Raw genomic sequence first — 20,488 nt, forward strand, 5'->3', positions numbered from 1 at the left:
TTGCCTCATAGTGAAACAGAAGGGAAAGCCGAACGAGTTTTGGCCTAGCCTCAAATTCGTGCTCTCATAAATGTACTGTTCACATTGTATCAGCCAATGTCTACCATTGACAGATCCAAACTTTCTGCATAAAATCAATCTAATTTAATTAGGTTAAAACAATAGATCAACAATAATCTGTTTGAACAAACAACGGGAGATTTTCATGCTCGCGGTGATAAATCTGTTCAAGGCAGAACTTCTGTAAAGCAATTTTCTTTTTGCAACTTTATCATCTTCCACGTTGTCTTATGCCCTCTAGTGGGGAAGAGTTACTTTTACACTTGGAGTTATTGGAAAAACCTGAACCCAAACAATGCCACACGATGTAGTAGCCTATTTATACATTTTACGAGAAATGTGCATAACTTCACAGACATTACGGTATGCGTCCGATAGCTAATATCCTCCCTCTGACCTTGTACAATTCTCTCGGTTTTACTACGTTTATACTTTATATAGAACATATAGTAAAAGTCTTTATAAAAGTATAACTTCAAACCGCTCACATTATATTATGCATTAAACAACAAACAAATAGAAAGACAGCCGCTCACCTGTCTCCAACTTGCCCGCCGCGATGACGTCATCACGACGATGAGAAAATGCACGTAACTAAAAATGCTATTCCTTCCTCAAAAAAAGAAATAATTAAAAATAAGAAAAATACCCGCATCTTAAAAAAACACTATCACTTTAAAAAAAAATAGGCCTAATATAATTTAATTTTATATCAATTTTGATTTTACATCGAACCGTTTGAAAACATATAAAATATTGTATAAATTAGTCTGCCTCGTATTTATTTCATTTGTTATTATTTTGTTTACTTATATTTATTTTTCTTTTAATTTATTAAAATAGTGGTGGATTTGACTGATTTGTTGAGCTTTTAAAATCAGTTTCTTTTTGAAGATTAACTAGTTATGCATTTTGGGTTGTAATTAAATTTTTTTTAAATAGAAAGAAAAACAAACAAACAAACAAATAAATAAATACGCCTCCAGACCTCTCAAGCCCCGCCTTTTATGTTAATGAGGCACAGGTCCTACTGAATGACAGCGTGTATGCTCGCGTGTGTTTGTGTACAACCCCAGACTGCTATCATACAGCAGCAGACTATCTGCCAGATATTTTGGACAATTTACTGACTTCAGATGGGTGGGCAGGTAACCCGTACCACTTTACAAGGTGAGTGACATGATTCTTTTTTGTGTGTATTTGTGAGGTATTAAATAAATACTTTCAACTATTTTTACAAGCACTTTAATGAACACTGACAGTGTTGAATTATGAATACAAATGTATTGGTTAACTATTAGATAATATATATATATTTTTTTTGCTTATTGTACTACATGTGCTATTGTTAATATGCCATGTTCTCCTTTTGTATCTATAAATTAAATAAATATTTTTGTATTTAAAAAATGCAATACACCAGAGTATATTGTTGCTTTATTTAAGTAAACCCACATACTGTATACATTTTAGATTTGCAAGTTATTTTAAGTTTTTCTTTCTCTCTCTGTGAACATGAAAACTGGGAGTAATAAACATCTCTGTTTTATACCCGCATAGCAAACACTTTTATCTCACACTGAATCAAACTGACACTTGTGCCAGCTACCGCCTAGAGCAGTGCAAGACAAAAAAATCCACATATATAACAGAATATGACATTATTATCAAGAGGTTGTCAACATCTCTAACGCCCTTTTAAACTAGGATAAAAAGAGTGTATAGCATTATAATGTAAGTACAGTATCATTGATTTTTCAGTGTTGTGTACTAAAGTGCTTTTGTAAACACATAAATAGACTCAGAACTTACACTGTACCTGCCCTTATTCAGAGCTCGTGCAGGTAAACTAGATGAAAGTCTAAAATCAGTCTCATGTCTGTGTGACCGAAAGCTCAAGATTCAGTCATTGACCCACACCCAGTGAAATGTCAACAGCTGTTAATTAAAAAGAAAAAGGGCTCCAAATAAGAGTGTCCTTGACATAAAGCATTGCAGATGGCTGGGAAAATATGAAAGGGAGTTGGGGAGAAAATGTTAGATCACATGCCAGTCTTACAAATCTGTGAGAACAAACAGTGCTCTTTAATGATTTTGGTATTTTTAATTATTTATCATTTACTATTTCTAAAATATCAATGTTTTTGGAACCACAGTACCTGTCACCACAAGTAAAAAAAAAAAACATTACAGTGATTCGCAATATTTTGTCCTTTAAAGGGGACATATCATGAAAATCTGACTTTTTCCATGTTTAAGTGCTATAATTGGGTCCCCAGTGCTTCCATCAACCTAGAACATGTGAAAAAGATCAACCCAGTAACTTAGTTTTGGTAAACCATTCTCTGCAAGCATGTGAAAAATAGGTCATTGAAATGTTGCTCCCCTTGTGATGTCAGAAGAAGATAATGTCGCCACTAGCCAATCACTGCACTGCCATAGTGCAGAGATCAGCTCATTTGCATATAAAAGGACACACCCAAAAATGGCACATTTTTGCTCACACCTACAAAGTGGCAGTTTTAACATGCTATAATAAATTATCTATATGGTATTTTGAGCTAGAACTTCACATATGTACTTTGGGGACACCTCACCCCATGGCGTCAATATTTGACGCACTTGACCATGCGTCAATATGTGACGCGGAGGGTATACCTTTCGCGTCATTTTTTGACGAACTGGGGACTTCAATACTATTACGTCCGTTGCATTCTCTTTCCTATTTTCTTAACATTTTCGCGTCGGTTTAGGGTTAGATTTACATAATGACATCCCTACCCAAACCTAACTCTAACCCCAACGCCAGGTGACAACTGTCATACCTAACTCTAACCTCAACGCCAGGTGACAACTGTTTAATTTCGCGTAATCTAACCCTAAACCGACGCAAAAATGTTAAGAAAATAGGAAAGAGAATGCAACGGACGTAATAGTATTGAAGTCCCCAGTTCGTCAAAAAATGACGCGAAAGGTATACCCTCCGCGTCACATATTGACGCATGGTCAAGTGCGTCAAATATTGACGCCATGGGGTGAGAATGGGTTGAAATATATATTTGACATCTTAAAAAAGTCTTGTGAAATGTTTCCTTTAACCAAAACATGCTATATTAACAACTTTTAAGTTGTACTTTGTACTCCTCACCGCTGTCCTTTTTCAATAACATTGTTTTCATTAATTGATGATACTTGACACGAAAATCATGTTCAGTGACAATGAAATTATATCATAACAATGACACAACATTAATGATTTAAACTGATTCAAATATTTAATAAAATGTGTGATGTGTTGTGCCTTTAATTCGATACATAATTGAATATTTAATTATATAGTTATAACAATTCATTAATTATCCACATGACTGAATTAAATTAGGAAATGCAAAATCCACGTGTGCTTATTTATAGACAGATTCATAGCAGAGCATCATGGACTTTTATTGCTTTTGGGGGGTGAGGTGCTATTTTAACCATCATACACAGAGCTGTTGATTCACTAGTGTGTTTGTGTTTGGATGAAGACATAACCTCATTTTTGGCACCCTAAAGACTCCAGAATAGCAAAACATGTGGTGCTTTCTTTGTCTATGTCACACTTTTGCTGTCTTCTTGTCCTTGATAAAGATTTTCATTCATTGGTTGCCAATGTTCTGTCTGTTCTTTACACACAGCGTAGATTTCTTATCAAGAATAACAGTACTTTGTCAAACGAACGCACTATTGTTCAGTGCCTGTTGAACCTGCCCCAGTGTAACTATTATTTTGTCAATCTCTTAGAGGGAACCCTTCGCTGCCACCCTCTGAAGGAGAACATGTATCTAGATCCACAAGCCCCCTTGCCGCTCTGTTTCCATGCCAACACAAAAGGTTCTCAGATTGTGATGGACAAGACACAACGCAACGTGCGGCGAATCGGCAGCTTCTGTAATGCTATCACGTTCACCAACAGGACAGTCAGAATCTACGAACAGGTTCGACTAAAGGTACGGTAGCCTAAGGCTCACCTCTTCCCACATAACGCCCTTTTGTGTGGTCCCGAAATAGCCCTCAAATATCCCTTTCTCATATCACTCCATCTCCACAGGGTGAAGGAAAAAGAGAGAGAATTCTTGAAATGCTAACATGTGAGGTCGTACCGTTATCTTGGTCCGATGAATAAAGTTGTTATGGATTGCTGAGAAAACAGGGCTCAGTATCTGATAAACACCTATGCTGGTCTCTATTTATAGCATCACACAACAGCTTGTTTGTCATTTTCTGTTTGTAAACATTCTTGTAAATATTCTTGAAAAGTAAGAAAGGCACAGTTCACCAAAAAATAAAAACTTTGCTGTCATGTGCACCATTATGGCACTCCAAAACTTTTTGACTTTATTTTTTTGTCAAACACAAGGAAAAATGTAGAAAAATACTGACCAAATTTCATAAAAGTAAAGGGAGAGGCTGGCATTTACAACAATTCTGTATGAAATCTACTTTTTGTGTTACATATCATACTGCAGTTGCGGCTTGTGACTGTTTATCCGAGGGGTGCAAATTCAAAATATGTGTTCGGAGTGTCATGTGTTTTGCTTGCGTTTTTAAAATATGTGTTTGTTGCGTCATGTGAACCATGTGCATCACATGTCAAAATAAGTGCCTGCTGCACACGCGTCAAAACCGTTTATGATAAAAGAGACACTCACGTTCACAAAATACACGCAAGACATTCCCTTAAAGGGACATTCCACTTTTTTTGAAAATATGCTCATTTTCCAGCTCCCCTAGAGTTAAACATTTGATTTTTACCATTTTGGAATCCATTTAGCCAATTGCTGGGTCTAGCACTAGCACTTATAGCATAGCTTAGCACAATTCATTGAATCTGATTAGACCATTAGCATTGCGCTAAAAAAAAAAAACCAAAGAGTTTCGATGTTTTTCTGGTTTTAAACTTGACTCTTCTGTAGTTACATTGTGTACTAAGAAAATTAAAAGTTGCAATTTTCTAGGCCGATATGGCTAGGAACTATACTCTCATTATGGCGTAATAATCAATGACTTTGCTGATGTAACATGGCTGCAGCAGGCGTAGTGATATTACGCACTGCCCGAAAATAGTCTACTGCCATTGAAAGTAACCAAGGGGACTATTTTCGGGCTACTACTAAAAATATATAGAAATTCTTTGGTTATTTTTTAGCGCAATGCTAATGGTCTAATCAGATTCAATGGATTGTGCTAAGCTATGCTAAAAGTGCTAGCGCTAGTGCTTTTTTTATCATAAACCCTTTAGACGCATCTGCAGCAGACACGTGATGCACACCGGATCTCTCGACGCGCAGAACACATATTTTGAAATAAGGAACCACACACATGACAGGCTCGAACTTCACATCAAGCGCCCTCGAAAAAAGAAGTCACTGGCAGCCACTGTCATACTGTAATACCATAAGTAAATGACAACATATATTAGTTTTTGGGTGAACTAACAGCTTTTGTTCCTTTTTCCTTAATTTGTTTCTTTCAGATCACAAAAAAACAGGATTGTTGGACTGGCGCCCTGCGACTGGGTTTCACTACGGTGGACCCATCTGATCTAATTTCAGCGTGGCTTCCACGTTTTGCCTGCCCTGATCTTGTTAGCGAGAGAGGGTTTTGGGCCCGAGCATTGCCCGAGGAGCATTGCGAAGAGGGAACAATTCTGTCTTTCTGGCTGGACAATATGGGACGAGCGTTTTACCGCATTAATGACGAGGCTCCAATCTTCTTCTTTAGCGAAGTACCGTCAGGGGAGCCAGTGTGGGCGATCATTGATGTTTATGGGTTGACAAGTGGAGTGCAGCTACTTGGTGAGTTCACATTTCTTTCCACTCTAATATCAAACTATCACAAATTTTTAAATGTCTCATCTTAAGTCCTCTAACTGCCTGGAGCGGGTTGTTCGGACATTTCTGTGGAGTACCCTTATATCGGATGACATGCCAGTGAGAGTTTGTATTTGCTGAGGTTCGGCTCAGTGTTTAATGTGGCTGTGTTTTAGTGAACACGTGCTGATTCCTTGATAAGGCACATTTAAACGATTTAAAAATAGTATCCGACATTCATCCCCTTTTATCCTAATTACAAAAAAGCCCAATGGAAAAAGATGGGAGAGATTGGAATTGTTGCCCACACTTTCACTTCTACAATGAAACGCGTACATTAAGCCGGGGAATTTCAGAATGCCGGCAAAGTGAGAACAAGTTTTTTAATGTAATGTGGTTAGGTTATGACATTTTTAACATTTTGTGAGGTGCGGTACCCTTTAGGAATAAGGTCCCATAAACAAACTAAGCACTGTCTACCATAGGGGAGAACCGGGGCAAAAGTAACGCGGGACGAAAGTAACAAAGCGATTTTCTTCGAGCCCTGATAACATTTGCATCCCAAAGTATGACAGCATCTGAAATACACAAACCCTTGACAGACATGACAAATATTGCAATATTTACTGACCGTTTTCGCGTGTAGATCCAGAAAGGTGTTTTCAACCATGATAAGTAAATTCCTAAAGCGGTCATTTTTTTCTTATAACGTGTTGTGTTTAGGGTTTCATGTGTTAAAATACTGATCAATCTACAGGTTATTTAGTGCTGTAACACATCCTGAAGTTTGACTTCTCAGAGTTTTTCAAAATAAAAGTAAATCGGGTTTAAATGTGAGGAGATACTGTTGGGTCAAAAGTAACACTTGTTACTTTTGTCCAGCTGCTAGTACTGTTGTATATGTAAAAAATGTATATTATTTTAATTTCATTTAATTTCATTTTCATAGTGTTCAAACTGTTTCAAAATTTTTTTATTCTCAACAATTTAAGTTTGTACTGTTTGTTGCTTTTGAAACATTGATAAAACTGAAATTTAAAATAAAAAAACGTAATTTCATTAATTTTTACAAAGATAAATTACAAAATATGTTTGCAGTTACATATTAACGAGGTCACAGTCATGTATATATAATAAAAACACGTGTAACACAAAAATCTTTCTTGTTTTGTTGTGTTACTTTTGACCCGTTACTTTCGTGAAAGTAACAATTCACTACTTATGTTTAAAGTGAAATTATACTGAAGTCGTTTTACATTTTTACAAAATTCCACCTACGGTAATATTGATAGAACACACTGACCACAGCAAAAATATATCTCTGTCTATAACATTATCTTTTAAAATAATTTTTTTTCTGAAAATTGGGACTTTCGCCCGTGCCCTCCCCTACATCTCAGTTTTCAGGCCTTTAAAGTTTGATGTCTGCCAGGTGCATGTGTTTGCTCTTTGTTTACAGGTTTGGTAGCAGATTATTAAATTGTTTATAAAATTCAACATTGCGGTAGGTATGATCTCATGCACTGATGAACTGCAGTTTAAACTAATCTTATTTTTAAAAACAATCATCTCTCTTTGAAACTCGATCGCTCATGTTTAAGTAAAAATAGGCAATGTTTCCATACATTCAAATAGCACTATGTTTCGGAGGTGGTAAGAGTGTGTGTTCAATGTGTTCAATAGCAGACTGTGTATTAATAGGTCAGTGCTGGTGAAACATCAGTTAACCTTTAGAGACAGCTGGATTAATTTAGCTGTCAATATATAACAAATACCGCCTTTTCAAAGAAAAAAAGATTTTGTGAGGATCCACTGAGCAGACAACTGATATTTTACCTTTATCATCCAACATGCTGCATGCGCCATTTGTGTTCAAGCTTATTTTTTCCCATTGTATTTTTGCCACGGTAATCTCACGCATCTTCATGTACCCAAATTGTGTACGTGTCTCTCAGAGCAAAGAAGAGATGAACGCTAGACATCTGCACATGCTGTTCTCTCTCCTGTTACCCCGAATAGTGTTTATAGTCGGAAGGCTAAATGCCAAGACTAAAATCACGTCATGTTCTTACCAATTTAAATCACACATCATGAATTTTTGTAGCTTGTTGCTCATCTGGTAAAGCATCACACTACCAGTTTCAGGGTCATGGGCTTGATATTCAGGGGAATGCACATAATTATGAAAAGAGAATATAGTTTGACATTTATGAAAGTTCAAACTGTATGGACAGTTTGGGTGGTGGGCTGTATTGCACTTTTAATATTCTAATTTTGTTTTGTATCATAGAAGCATTTGAAAAAAATCACTTGTTGCTGTTTCAACAACCCATGCATTACTTTTTGATCTTACCTTTCACTATGACCCCAATGTCACTGAAGCTTCCATGTTTAAATAATTCCTGTTCAAAATAGTTGGCGTCAGCTGAAGGCTGTTTAGTTAATAGAACTGACATAAGGCATGGATCCTTTTTTAGTTTAAAGTTTATGAGCACACTCTTAAAAATAAATGTTCCATAATGGGTGTAAATGTTCTCTTCCCAGTGATGTCATACACTCAAAAAAAGACTGCTAAATAGTACTACAAGCTTGTAATCATATAGGGGAACCATTTTTAGTGCTACAGAGCACCTATATAGTGCCTCTGTAGAACCATTGGTAGTGCTAAAGCATGACTATAGCACCACTTATGGTTCAACATAGCACAAATGGTTCTACACAGGTTCTACATTGGTGATGTTTAGCACTAAAATGGTTCCCCTATGATTTTTTATTTATTTATTTATTGCATGTTCACTGAACATTACATAAAAGAAAGCATAGAAAATGACATAACATATATAACGGGGAGACAGATAACAGACCTTACTAAATTAATATACATGGCTTACACAGAAAAAAAGAAAAATAATAAAAAAAGAAAAAAAGGAATAAGAATGATTTCCATTTCAAAGCCACACGATCCAGACAATCATAAACTAGTTCGATTTTTCCCAGTATAAGAGATGTTTTCTTTTTTTTTTTTTTTTTAAGAGATTTATACGATTTTTAAATCTATAAAAAAAAAATAAAGGAGTATTAAAAGAGTATTTTAGATTTATGTAAATAAAATTTCCCTAGTAGAATCATCAATTTTAGTGTAAAATCAACATTAGAGGAGCCAGAGTTATTACAGAAAAAGAATTATAAAGTCATCAATTACAACTAACTTGTGAAATGTGTCAAAAATCAGCATAGGTATTCGTTTCCAAAAGTTTACAGAAAAGAAACAGGAGCAAAACAGATTAGTAAGGGTTTCAGATTCAGTATCACAGAAAGAACATAAAGGAGAAATCTCTTTGTTAAACGTATTAACAAAAACATTGCAAGGATAATATTGATGCAAAATCTTAAATTGTATTTCTTTTACCTTATTTGGCAGTAAAAAATAGTTATACTCCAACCATATTTTGTCAAAACAATGTATGCAAAACATTTGTTTCTATTTTGTAATTGCTTTTGGGACTAAGATGTTGAACAAGAGACTTTCTAATATGGAGATTATTACACTTCTTATCTATAATATTAATACTTCCAATAACAATATTTGGAATCTGTCTTGCAACCAAGTTATAGCTAAGATGTGTTTTAACAAGGATGAGCAATTTAACAGAGATGTTTTGTATAACCACATTATATTGCTTCAACCCTGATACAGATAAGAATTGCTGATAAACATCCCCATTTCTATTTAATAAATCTGAAATGAAAACAATTCTTTTATCTATCCAATCATGGACTTATTTTTAGACAATACATACTGATTATATAAAATGCAAGAATGTGGGGAAAAATTTACCTTGAAAGCTATTTTCCAGGCTTCCTATTTAGCACCATTTTTATTATAGTGTAGGAGAACCATTTTTGTTCCTTTTAATCAAGTTTCTTAAAAGAACCATTTCTTTCTTACCTTTTTATAGTTTAAAAGACACTTATTTAATAGTATGGCCCTATTGGCCAGATGTGGTAGACAGCATGCAACCCGCTGAGGGCGGAAACTACGGTAAGGCTGGACTGTCCGTCAGTGGCTATGGGCGGGGCTTTATCAGTGTGACATTACATTGGAAAGACGAGAACTTTGGTTTTGTTTGGTTTTGTTTAATGGAAATTAAAAAAAGAAGGGGTGGGTGGATTTTTTTTTCATTGCAGCGTGGTTGTGTTCGCACACTGCCAACACACATTTATGTACACAACTTGTAAAGTGGATTTTGTGCAATAGGTACCTAGGGCTGTCACAATGATTAAATAATCGTCTCATCTTGATTGTTTGACCTCATCGCGATGATTTCGGATCACCACAATGATTGCACATCTCTTTAAAAAACACAAGGGGGAGCTTCAGTGCCAGTATTAACGAGACAGTATCAGATGGCGCACCTTAAAGAGATAGTTCACCCAAAAATGAAAATAATCTCATTAATGACTCACCCAGATGTCGTTTCAGACTCGGAAGACCTCCGTTCATCTTAGGAACACAGTTTAAGATGTTTGAGATTTAGTCCGAGAGCTTGCTGACCCTCCATTGAAAATCTATGTATAACTGTCCATGTACAGAAAAGTAATAAAAACATTATCAAAGTAGTCCATGTGACATCAGTGGGTCAGATAGAATGTGTTGAAGCATTAAAAATACATTTTGGTCCAAAAATACCAAAAATTACGACTTTATTCAGTATTGTCTTCTCTTCCGGTTCTTTGCGGTTTACAACAGACCCGGAAGAGAAGACAATGCTAAATAAAGTTGTAATTTTTGTTATTTTTGGACCAAAATGTATTTTCAATGCTTCAACACATTCTAAATGACCCACTGATGTCACATGGACTACTTTGATGATGTTTATTACCTTTCTGGACATGGACAGTATATCGTACATAGATTTTCAATGAAGGGTCAACAAGCTCTCGGACTAAATCTAAAACATCTTAAACTGTGTTCTGAAGATGAACGGAGGTCTTCCGAGTTGGGAATGACATGAGCGTGAGTCATTAATGACATTATTTTCATTTTTGAGCGAATTACCCCTTTAACTGACCGTGTTACGTGATACATTGCAAAGCTATTCAATACAGTGAAAAAACAGGATTTAAAGAAATGCTACAAAACTTTAAGCAGTATGAACTGCCAAGTAAAGCATACATTTCCAAAACAGCAATTGCAAATTTAGGGAAGTGAAGGATGCTATTCTTAAGGATCTGTAAGGAATTGATTTTTTGCAGCCACTGTGCACATTTGGTCCAGTACTAATATGACCTTAGTAGGATTGGCTATTATTTAAGGCCTGTTCTAGTATAGTCGTTTATTTTGATAGCATTTTTATTTTCAGTATTTTTCAGATATTTATTGTGTTTATTTTTTATGAAGAATTTTCAGTTTTTGAAATATATATTCATGAAATAATTACTTTTAAATATGTGTTATGTGTATTAATAATATGTACTGCCAGGTAAACCTCGCAAAATGTTTAATTTAAATAATCACAACAATGTGTGTGAATTTTTTCATGAACAAACAAAAAATGTATGAAAATTAAATGTCAAAGCATTAAACCAGACAATTAATTGTCATAATCGTCAAAGTCCTAAATTATGACGATTATTTGCCTGTTTTATTAGACAATTAACCATCAGCCAAATGTCATAATTGTGACAGCCCTAATAGGAACCCTTTAAATTTTCTTTATGGAACCATACAGCTCTTAAAAGAACATTTTTGAAAGTGCAGCTAATGTGGCTAGAAAGATTTTGCTGATGTTGCTATACAGTTATAGCAGACCAGTAATTAAGCTTCTGGTGTTCTCATCATTGACTGTCCACTGTGGACAGCCAATGGGAAAACTTTTACTGACTGAGGTCAATATAAAACCCACAATGCAATGTTATACTGATGATGATGATTGCAGATTACATTGTAAATTGGTACGATTTTAATGACGATAATGTAACCTGTGCTTGCCATGTTTAAGCACGTGTTTATTTTCCAGACAGTAAGATGGTCCCGGCTGAATATCTTAATCTGAATGGGATAGACGACTGGCATTTGTCGAGCAGCAGTGATCGTGACCATCAGGAACATCTGCCATCAACGTCTCCAAATACCCTTAACACAGTGCTGTCACGTCAGTTCCACAATGACTTCCATTTCCACGGTGTCTATGGCAATGGTCTGCGTCTGCAAACCGAACACATAGCAGTGCGTTGTTCCAACAGACGTGAGGACTGCGCTCTTGCGTTCTCCCATCGGCCGTTGCGCTGCGGTGAATGTGTGTTTATAAAGATCTCACTGACGTCTCCAAAAGTGACCTCTACTCTAAAGAGGTTTTTGTCTTACGGATTTACTTCTTGTAACCCGGCCCACATTAATCCAAAGATCTTGCCGGTCAATCCTGATGACCTGCTGGACCGCAAGGAATTCTGGGCTTTCAGCTGCCTCGCTTCACCGCTCGTGGATGAGGACATAATTGGTTTCCGAGCGACGGCAGAAGGGGAGGTGCTTGTGAGTCACAATGGAGGAAGAGCTTGCCGAGAGATGTGCGTCGATAATTCCACTCCTCTGTGGATGATCTTCGATTTACAAGCACATATTAAACAAATCAGTATATTGGGTACGTTTAGCTCAAATTTATTTTATACTAACTTATTAGTGTTTAGGAAAAAATCACACTTTCTGTCTTTCTCTAGGTACTTCTTGCAGTTACTCTACATCCTGTTCACAAATTCAGAGGTCTCGCTTTAGTACCGCCAGTCATCCCACAGCCAATCAGATTCACAGTACAGCACTTAGCGGACAGATTGACAACTCTCTGCCCCGCCCACACAGCCTCAGCAGTTCTGCAGGTGTGTTTCTTTCCTTATTTCTATTTAGGTATTTATAAATCTTTTAATTTTTTTAAAGCATCTTTCAACAGTAAGAAAAACAATAAAGCGATTCATCTTAGGGAGGCAATAAAATGAGAAGTGCAGTGCAAAGATACGAAAGATTCAACAATTTTTCAAGAGTTAACTTTCATGTTCCTGTCAAACCTTCTTTCATTTTTTGTTGTTGTTTTGGTGCCATGCCACATTGCATCAGTTTGTTGATGTGTCAAAACTGGAAGTCTTCTCAAAAGGTTCACTGTAAGCTCGAGCCTACTTTAGTAAGAGTAAAATGAAAGTACAATTTTATTTTGGAAATGATGTAATTAGGTCAAAATCATCAGTTAGGTCAGAAACATGGTGAGATAGCTTTGACATAATGGTATAAATGACAATACGGACTACCGGCACATCCGGGAACTTGAATGTAAATTTCGTCACCGCCTCTTTTTGGGGGATAAAAAAACAGACCTTCCATTGACTTCCATTCAAAATAGCGGAACAAAGCAACGTTTTACACAGCCGGCAGGCGTAAATAACTTATGAAATCACTCAGATTAAACATGTTGAGTATTTATCTGTCCACCCTGCCTGCCATAGAGCCTGAAAGATACATTAACACATTTAATTTGGTCAATATAAAAACATGTCCCTTTCATTCTCACAGCGTCAAATTTTGTGTAACAACGCCATCCAGTGATTGCTGGAAATATTGCTAAGCCAGTTAGTTGTATGACTCGACGGAAAAGTGCACTCATTACTCTAAATATAAAGACATAATATATGAATACGAAGTAACTTTCAAATAAAGTAAAGTAAAATCATTCACTTGCTTCCCTGTTGACTCGATGAGGTACGAGTAAATGTCCGGATAAGACACCTCTGGCCAATAGGGAGCATTGTTACACAAATTTGACGCTGTGAGAATGAAAGAGACATGTTTTTATTATGACCAAATTAAATATGTTAATGTATCTTTCGCGCTCTATGGCAGGCAGGGTGGACAGATAATTACTCAACATGTTTAATCTGAGTGATTTCATAAGTTAATTACGCCTGCCGGCTGTGTACGAACGTTGCTTTGTTCTGCTATTTTGAATGGAAGTCAATGGAAGGTCTAGTCTGATTTCCCCCAAAAGTGAGCGTGAACCTGTTCAGAGACATTCTATGACGTTGCGCCGGTTGTGTGTATACATTATCCACCACAAAATATTCCTGATTTCAGTTTTTAAGGTAAACCTCTATCATGTAGATTGATATATATTTATTCTTATTTTTTCTGTGTTTGCTTTATTTACCAGGGACAACATCAAGCTTTCATTCTTCTAAATCTCTCAATATCCTGTCATGCTCTGCAGTTACTTATGATGAATGTTTGATTTGCTGTGAGAGGACTGTGGACTCAGTGCTGTACGCGTGCGGACACATGTGCATGTGTTTTAAGTGTGGCGAGAGGTTAAGAGAGATGTCAAATCCGTCCTGCCCCATGTGTCGCAGCCCAATCAGAGACATCATCAAAATATACCGCAGCATGTAACCTGTCAAGCGCCATATATGCAAATTGGAGTTTTTGGATTGTCTTGAAGCAGTCTCTTTACACATCATGATTTCCCACAGTTCCCTGTTTAAGATGTAAATGTGGATGCTGTGGTGTATTGATTGGGTAAAAGGCTGTTGGTTTAATGTCTGTAGAAATGAGCCATGCAACATGCTCATGGAAGAGCAATTGGAAGATGTGTAAGAATACATGGAATCTTGCAGGGGTCGGGTACGGCATTCAAGGAGATTTTTTTCACTGGTGCATTGCAATGGAAAACATCAGATGTGATGTTGATGAAAATCTTTTTTTGTTTGTAGCAATTGTGGTAACATGTAAGAAGTGTGAAATTTACAGTAATTCAGTTTACATACAAAATATTTGTACTGTGTAGTGAATAAAAATGTTCATATTCTTTTTCTATGTACAGTATTGACTCAACAAAAGTCAGATTTTTATAAAACCTTAAAGGGGCAATAAGTAGGATTTATCCCCATCTAGTGGTGAAAATGTATTTTGCATTCAAACGAGCTCTCTAGCACCTCGCTTTTCCAAATGCGTGTTGCAACTACGGTAGCCGTTATGTAATCACTGATCTCCTTGTCCGTTCACGTGTTCTGAATGAAAACGCGTTGTTGAAACGCGTTGGTAGGCTAGTGCTTTTTGTCCCTCTCTGCTATTATAGTAAATCAATACGGCGGAACGATATGGAAGCCTCCTTGGACTTACCCGTCCAATGTAAGTAAAGAGGAGAAATTCTAAGCTTACAAAGAAAAGTCAGACCACTGGCATAGGACCAACGAGGACATATTTATGAAGACATTGATTTTGATTAATAAAACACTTAAAATCCTACTAACAGTCCCTTTAATTTCCAGGGTTGACTGTCATGGTGTAAATAACAACTATACATTTTGACCAGTGTGGCTCACACAATGACAAAAATACACCAAAATACATTTTGATGTCCCTGGCAAATTTACTGACAGTAGGTGCTAGATTTACTAACAGCTTGCATCAGTGCAAACCATAATTTTGGTGTTAAATAACAACTGTTGGGATTTACTAAAGACGCGCAATGTATAATTAGCGCTGAAAAGGTGTGGTCTAGTTATTTTTGTGACTGACCTTATTTCATATGCATTTCTAGACGTTTCACTTCAGATGCAAATTTTGTGGGAGGAGCTTATTTAAAGGGGATATATCATGAAAATCAGACTTTTTCCATGAAACGTTGCACACGCATTAAATGTGACAAAAATGTACATGTGGTATAGGCTTCAGAATTAGGCGTGTAGAAATGGCTCGATAGCCCCACCTACAAAAAATTCAAGAGAGCAGCCCAATCCCCTCCACCCGCTACGTTAAACGGACTAGTATAAAATTTGGTAGGGTCATGTATCACCCCAAGACCTACAAAGAAGTCCATGGGAGCCAAGCTCTAAACCCCACAGGAAGTCGGCCATTTTGAATTTTCTCTGTAATTTTCATGTCAATTTTGCCATTTCCAGACTTTATACTTTAACAACGTACAATTAATAGATCAACATCAAATTTGGTCAATGTTGTAGGAAGATGTGTCCGTGGCAGCCTGACAAATTTCCTCGGTTCGCCATGAAACAGAAAGTTGTTCTAAGTCAGGCTTACAACATCCAACGTGCTGTAATTGGGTCCCCAGTGCTTCTATCAACCTATACAATGTGAAAGAACAACCCAGTAACTTTTTCTTTGCAAGCATGTGAAAAAATAGGTCACTGAAATTTGGCTCCCCCTGTGATGTCAGAAGGGGATAATACCGCCCCTTAATCTGCACTATCCAAACACAGCATTGCCATTTAGTGCAGAGATCAAAACGGCACATTTTTGCTCACACCTACAACAAAGTCACAATTCTAACATTTTATAATAAATTATCTGTGGGGTATTTTAGCTAAAACTTCACATTATGTACCCTGGGGACACCAGTGATTTATTTGACATCTTAAAAAAGCCTTGTGAAATGTCCCCTTTAAATGATTCACGCAAACACGATTTATTAATGTTTGCGTGTGTGATATGACTGTGGTATTTGCGCCATTATTTAACGCCGAAAAAAGCATGTCTTAAATCTGTTTATTTGGAATGCCAGAGGCACTAGCGTAGCCAGGATTCACAATGTGGGTGGGCCCAGAGAAAATCAGGTGGGCCTTAACCAAAAAAGCATCTGTTATCAAAATATACAAACACACAACTACACCAGTTTCAATATATCACCGTTTAATATGAACAAAAGCCTGCATGGGCCCTATTTTAACAATCTAAGCGCAATGTGCAATAAACCAATAAGAGTCTCATCTCCTTTAAAAGCCAGTTGCGCTTGCGCCATCCCGATTCCATATTTTGGCAGAATTTGTAAACTAAAAAACTGAGCAGAGGAAGAAGACCACCAGTTTAAGATTGATATTAAAAAATTGCGTTGTTTTTATTTGTAATGAAATTGTTATTCTTTGGTATTAAAACCTTTAAAAGTCGTTTTCTTTCAGTCATGATCATTCAAGTAAAAGTAGCAGGCTTTTAATTGCTGTAAATGTATTGATAGCCCAGATGATCCGTGTTATCTCAAAGAATAGTTTACAAATATGCAAGAAAAGCTTTAGGCCTACTTTAAAAATACTTTAAATAGTAGCTTAATTTGTTGGTATTTGAAAAGTTTCTTGCAAAAGAAATCTCGTTTTTTGGTTGTGCATTCCAATTAATATCAATTCAACTGCGGTTGGTTTGTTTTGATTTAAACCTTCATAACTTAAAAAATACAGCTAAGTAGCACTATAAAACAAAATAATAACATGATAACATAATAATAATTTGATAAAAATGTTAAAAACGGAGTTCTCTCGTTTTGCAACGAAATTCTTCATTTAAACCTTTAAAGGTCGTTTTCTTTCAGTCATGGAAGTAAAAATAGCAGGCTTTTAATTATTGTCGTATGGATAGCCTACATGATCAGTAATCTCAAAGACTAATTTACAAATATGCAAGAAAAGGTTTGTACTTTAAAAATAGTTTATTTGTAACAATAAATAATTTATAAACGCAATTTCAGCACTAGAACAGCACTGTGGGTGTTTTGAAATGTAAGCATAACATAAAAACGGTTCTCATCTCATCATATTCACAGGTACAAAGTCATCATATATAATAAATCTTTGGGGTAGCATTAAAAAAATTCTAAATAAATACAATATTTGCATTTGTTTAAAGCAAAACATTTAATTACTTACAGGTGAAGCAGCTTTTTACGCCTTCTAACGTCTCATAATCGGTCCTCATTTATGTCCAAGACACTCAATAATAATCTTTAAAACATTTTAACATTTTAATCCTTTGATTTTTCATATTTTAAACGTTTGTGTGCTGCTGCGCATCCATGTGATAAGCAAATGCACGTTGCCATTTATAGGCGCAAATGCGCATTGCCGTTTATATAACAAAAGCAATATTTCTCCATTGGCAGGTTTTAGTTGATTAGTGGCATAGGCTAGTCTATTTTATTTGCCTCAAAATAGCAAAGCACCAACAATGCACCTGAACACACCTCGTTTTCAGACCAGAAGGCTCATGGGCGCAAATGTTATCTGCAAAGACTTTTCTTTTTTTAGCTGCTGAACCAACATCTCAGGTTCAGAAACCTCAACAGTAATGTTAAAGGGTGCACCATCAAGCTGTAATAAAGTCTTCTCACCAAAGGTCTTTGTGACCTTCATTCTAAGACAATGAAGCAGCGCAGCTTTCATTATTCCTTACGTGTCAGCCTTAAACCGGGTGTTAATTTCTATGATGTGGGGTGTAGGTAGGGCCAGGAGGCTGTTCGAAATGCGCTATTTATTGCACTACTATTAACTTATTCCTTATTATAATAGCAAACAAGAGTTTAAAAAAAAGATTTATTTTATAGGTCAAGTATAGTGATAAATGCAACATAATTTACTCTTTAGGATAACTAATAGGCTTTACTGGATAGGCAGGTGGGTGGGCCTAGCTGACAGGTACGCGACTGGCCAGAGGAACATATTATTCAAAAATATTGTTTGCCAAGACATCTTATCTTTTATTTGCTGAATTAAATAAAATAGGAGTCACTAGGAGAAGTCACACAATACCAGAAGTTTCAAAACATATTGTAAACCTTAATTTTTTGTCCTCCAGTTTTTTCAGTGTTCTATGGTTTCATCTGGGATTACACACCCCAAATTTTCTGTTGTGATGTCCGTGGTGCTAAATTTAAGTGCAACTCTGCTTATTTGCGACCCTGAACTAATTTGCACTGCTTCTAGTAGATTGTGTTAGTCAGCTGTTACGCCTGTGTTATTTAATTTGCACGTTTTTAGTAAATAACCTGCAGATATTACCACTCACATCAGCATTTTTTGGAATTGCGCTCTCATGTTAATTTGCCCCATTTAGTAAATCTGGCCCTAAGTCAGTGAAAAATTAGGTTTTGAAGCATGAGTGAAATGTTTTGGGTGAGTAACTGCATTTCAGATATGCAATAAAGTTTTGAAGTTCCAGCAAACAGTTGTGACATTTGAACTTACAGTTACAAAAATGTTAAAAAATGTTTCGAAAAATGTGCCAAAGCAAAGGAGAAAAACTGTAATACATAGCCAATAATATTGTAGCAGATCTGGCTATGTTTTTACATAAAGGGAATTTAACAAAAATTGCTAAATAACATCTGGTTTTAGTTTTATTATATCCTATCCTAACTGTATACAAAATATATTTTCATTTATTCATATTGACATTTATTTCTCTATAAATTATGAAAATGTATACTTTGACTGGACACCTTTATATTGTACCTTGAATTATATTTATATCTTAAATACGTTTATACAATTCAGAATATGAGAACTGCATTGCAGATGACGTGTTGCTTAATATAAATTTTTCATATTCAAAATATTTTCAGTGTCAATTGTGTAAAACAGTGATGGACACCCATGAATACAACCAATCATTATAAATGTAAACATATACTGTAGATATTATAAATTCTTGGTTTTAAGGTTTATTTAAATACATGTGATTATACATGAATATCCATGTTGTTTATTTGTGCTCAACTTAGGTTTCAACATCTGACCAGGCAGTCAATCAACTGCTTGGTAAGTTCTGTTTCGACAAAGAATATAAATAAATATGGTGTATATGAATAAGGTTTATGCACACATACCATATAGTTATTGTGATCAAACTCCAAAGTGGTGACCATTTAACAAGCCTTTATTTAAAAATTAAATGATTTAATAAAGGAATAGCACCATGTTTAGTTGTACACTCTTAAAATGAATGTGTTAAATCAACACATCTTGTGTCTAGTTAAGGACAACACATCTAGGGTGTTGTCCTTAACTTAACACATCTCTGTGTTATTTTTGGAATAACACACTTTGTGTTGTTTTAACACATCTTGTGTTGTCCATTTCATTTATTAAAGCTTACATTCTACACGAAATGAAACACAATGTGTTAAAACAACACATAATGTGTTAAATAGTTTAACACAAAACAATGTGTTAAAATTAACACATCCCTTCCTAGAGTGTACAAATCAAGAGACATTCACTGTACGAAAATACAATTTGATAGATAGATAGATAGATAGATAGATAGATAGATAGATAGATAGATAGATAGATAGATAGATAGATAGATAGATAGATAGATAGATAGATAGATAGATAGATAGATAGATAGATAGATAGATAGATAGATAGATAGATAGATATTGATTTGAAAGTGCATTTGATCTATTTACAGACCTTGATTATTTAGTAAAAAAGACATATAAAAATATAACACTAACATAAAAGCTTGTTCAGTGAAAATATCACATCATCCAGCACAAGCATATAAACAAGTCTATCAACAACCAACTTCACTTTGGATTTAAAGGTACAGGTTTCATTTATGTCCCACTGTGGGCACAACTGCCATCTGATTTGAGCACATGCCCACTTTGTGTTTGGATTTCTTCCAAAAAAACCTCAATTTTGCACATTTTATTTTGTGAACATAATTTTATTACCAGTGGGGTTCAAGGTTTAGTGTTAGTTTAGTCTTGGTTAAATACGTGACTGGCCTTTTTACTATAGTGAAACTTTTT

At 35.7% G+C, this 20,488-nt stretch overlaps 1 protein-coding gene across 2 annotated transcripts; it reads left to right on the top strand.

The window, feature by feature from the left end:
• The first annotated feature begins 1,085 nt into the window (after positions 1–1,085).
• neurl1ab (neuralized E3 ubiquitin protein ligase 1Ab) lies at positions 1,086–14,757 on the top strand. Of its 2 annotated transcripts, none has more exons than XM_055173193.2 (6): positions 1,086–1,230; positions 3,844–4,049; positions 5,576–5,897; positions 11,915–12,553; positions 12,630–12,785; positions 14,105–14,757. In XM_055173193.2, the coding sequence occupies exons 1-6, from the start codon at positions 1,197–1,199 to the stop codon at positions 14,338–14,340; spliced, it is 1,593 nt and encodes a 530-aa protein (XP_055029168.2). In that variant the 5' UTR covers positions 1,086–1,196; the 3' UTR covers positions 14,341–14,757. The 2 variants fall into 2 exon arrangements, with proteins under 2 accessions (XP_055029168.2, XP_055029169.2); XM_055173194.2 differs by having other exon boundaries at positions 11,933–12,553.
• Positions 14,758–20,488: the final 5,731 nt, after the last annotated feature.

Source organism: Misgurnus anguillicaudatus, chromosome 7 (genome assembly GCF_027580225.2).
Source record: "Misgurnus anguillicaudatus chromosome 7, ASM2758022v2, whole genome shotgun sequence".
Taxonomy (NCBI): domain Eukaryota; kingdom Metazoa; phylum Chordata; class Actinopteri; order Cypriniformes; family Cobitidae; genus Misgurnus; species Misgurnus anguillicaudatus.

Bases quoted from the DNA above. Each gene is read 5' to 3' on its own strand.
- neurl1ab (XM_055173193.2), top strand. From the start codon at position 1,197: ATGGGTGGGCAGGTAACCCGTACCACTTTACAAG. The intron at 4,050-5,575 runs GTACGGTAGCCT...TGTTTCTTTCAG, and splicing joins ACGAACAGGTTCGACTAAAG to ATCACAAAAAAACAGGATTG. The intron at 5,898-11,914 runs GTGAGTTCACAT...GCCATGTTTAAG, and splicing joins AAGTGGAGTGCAGCTACTTG to CACGTGTTTATTTTCCAGAC.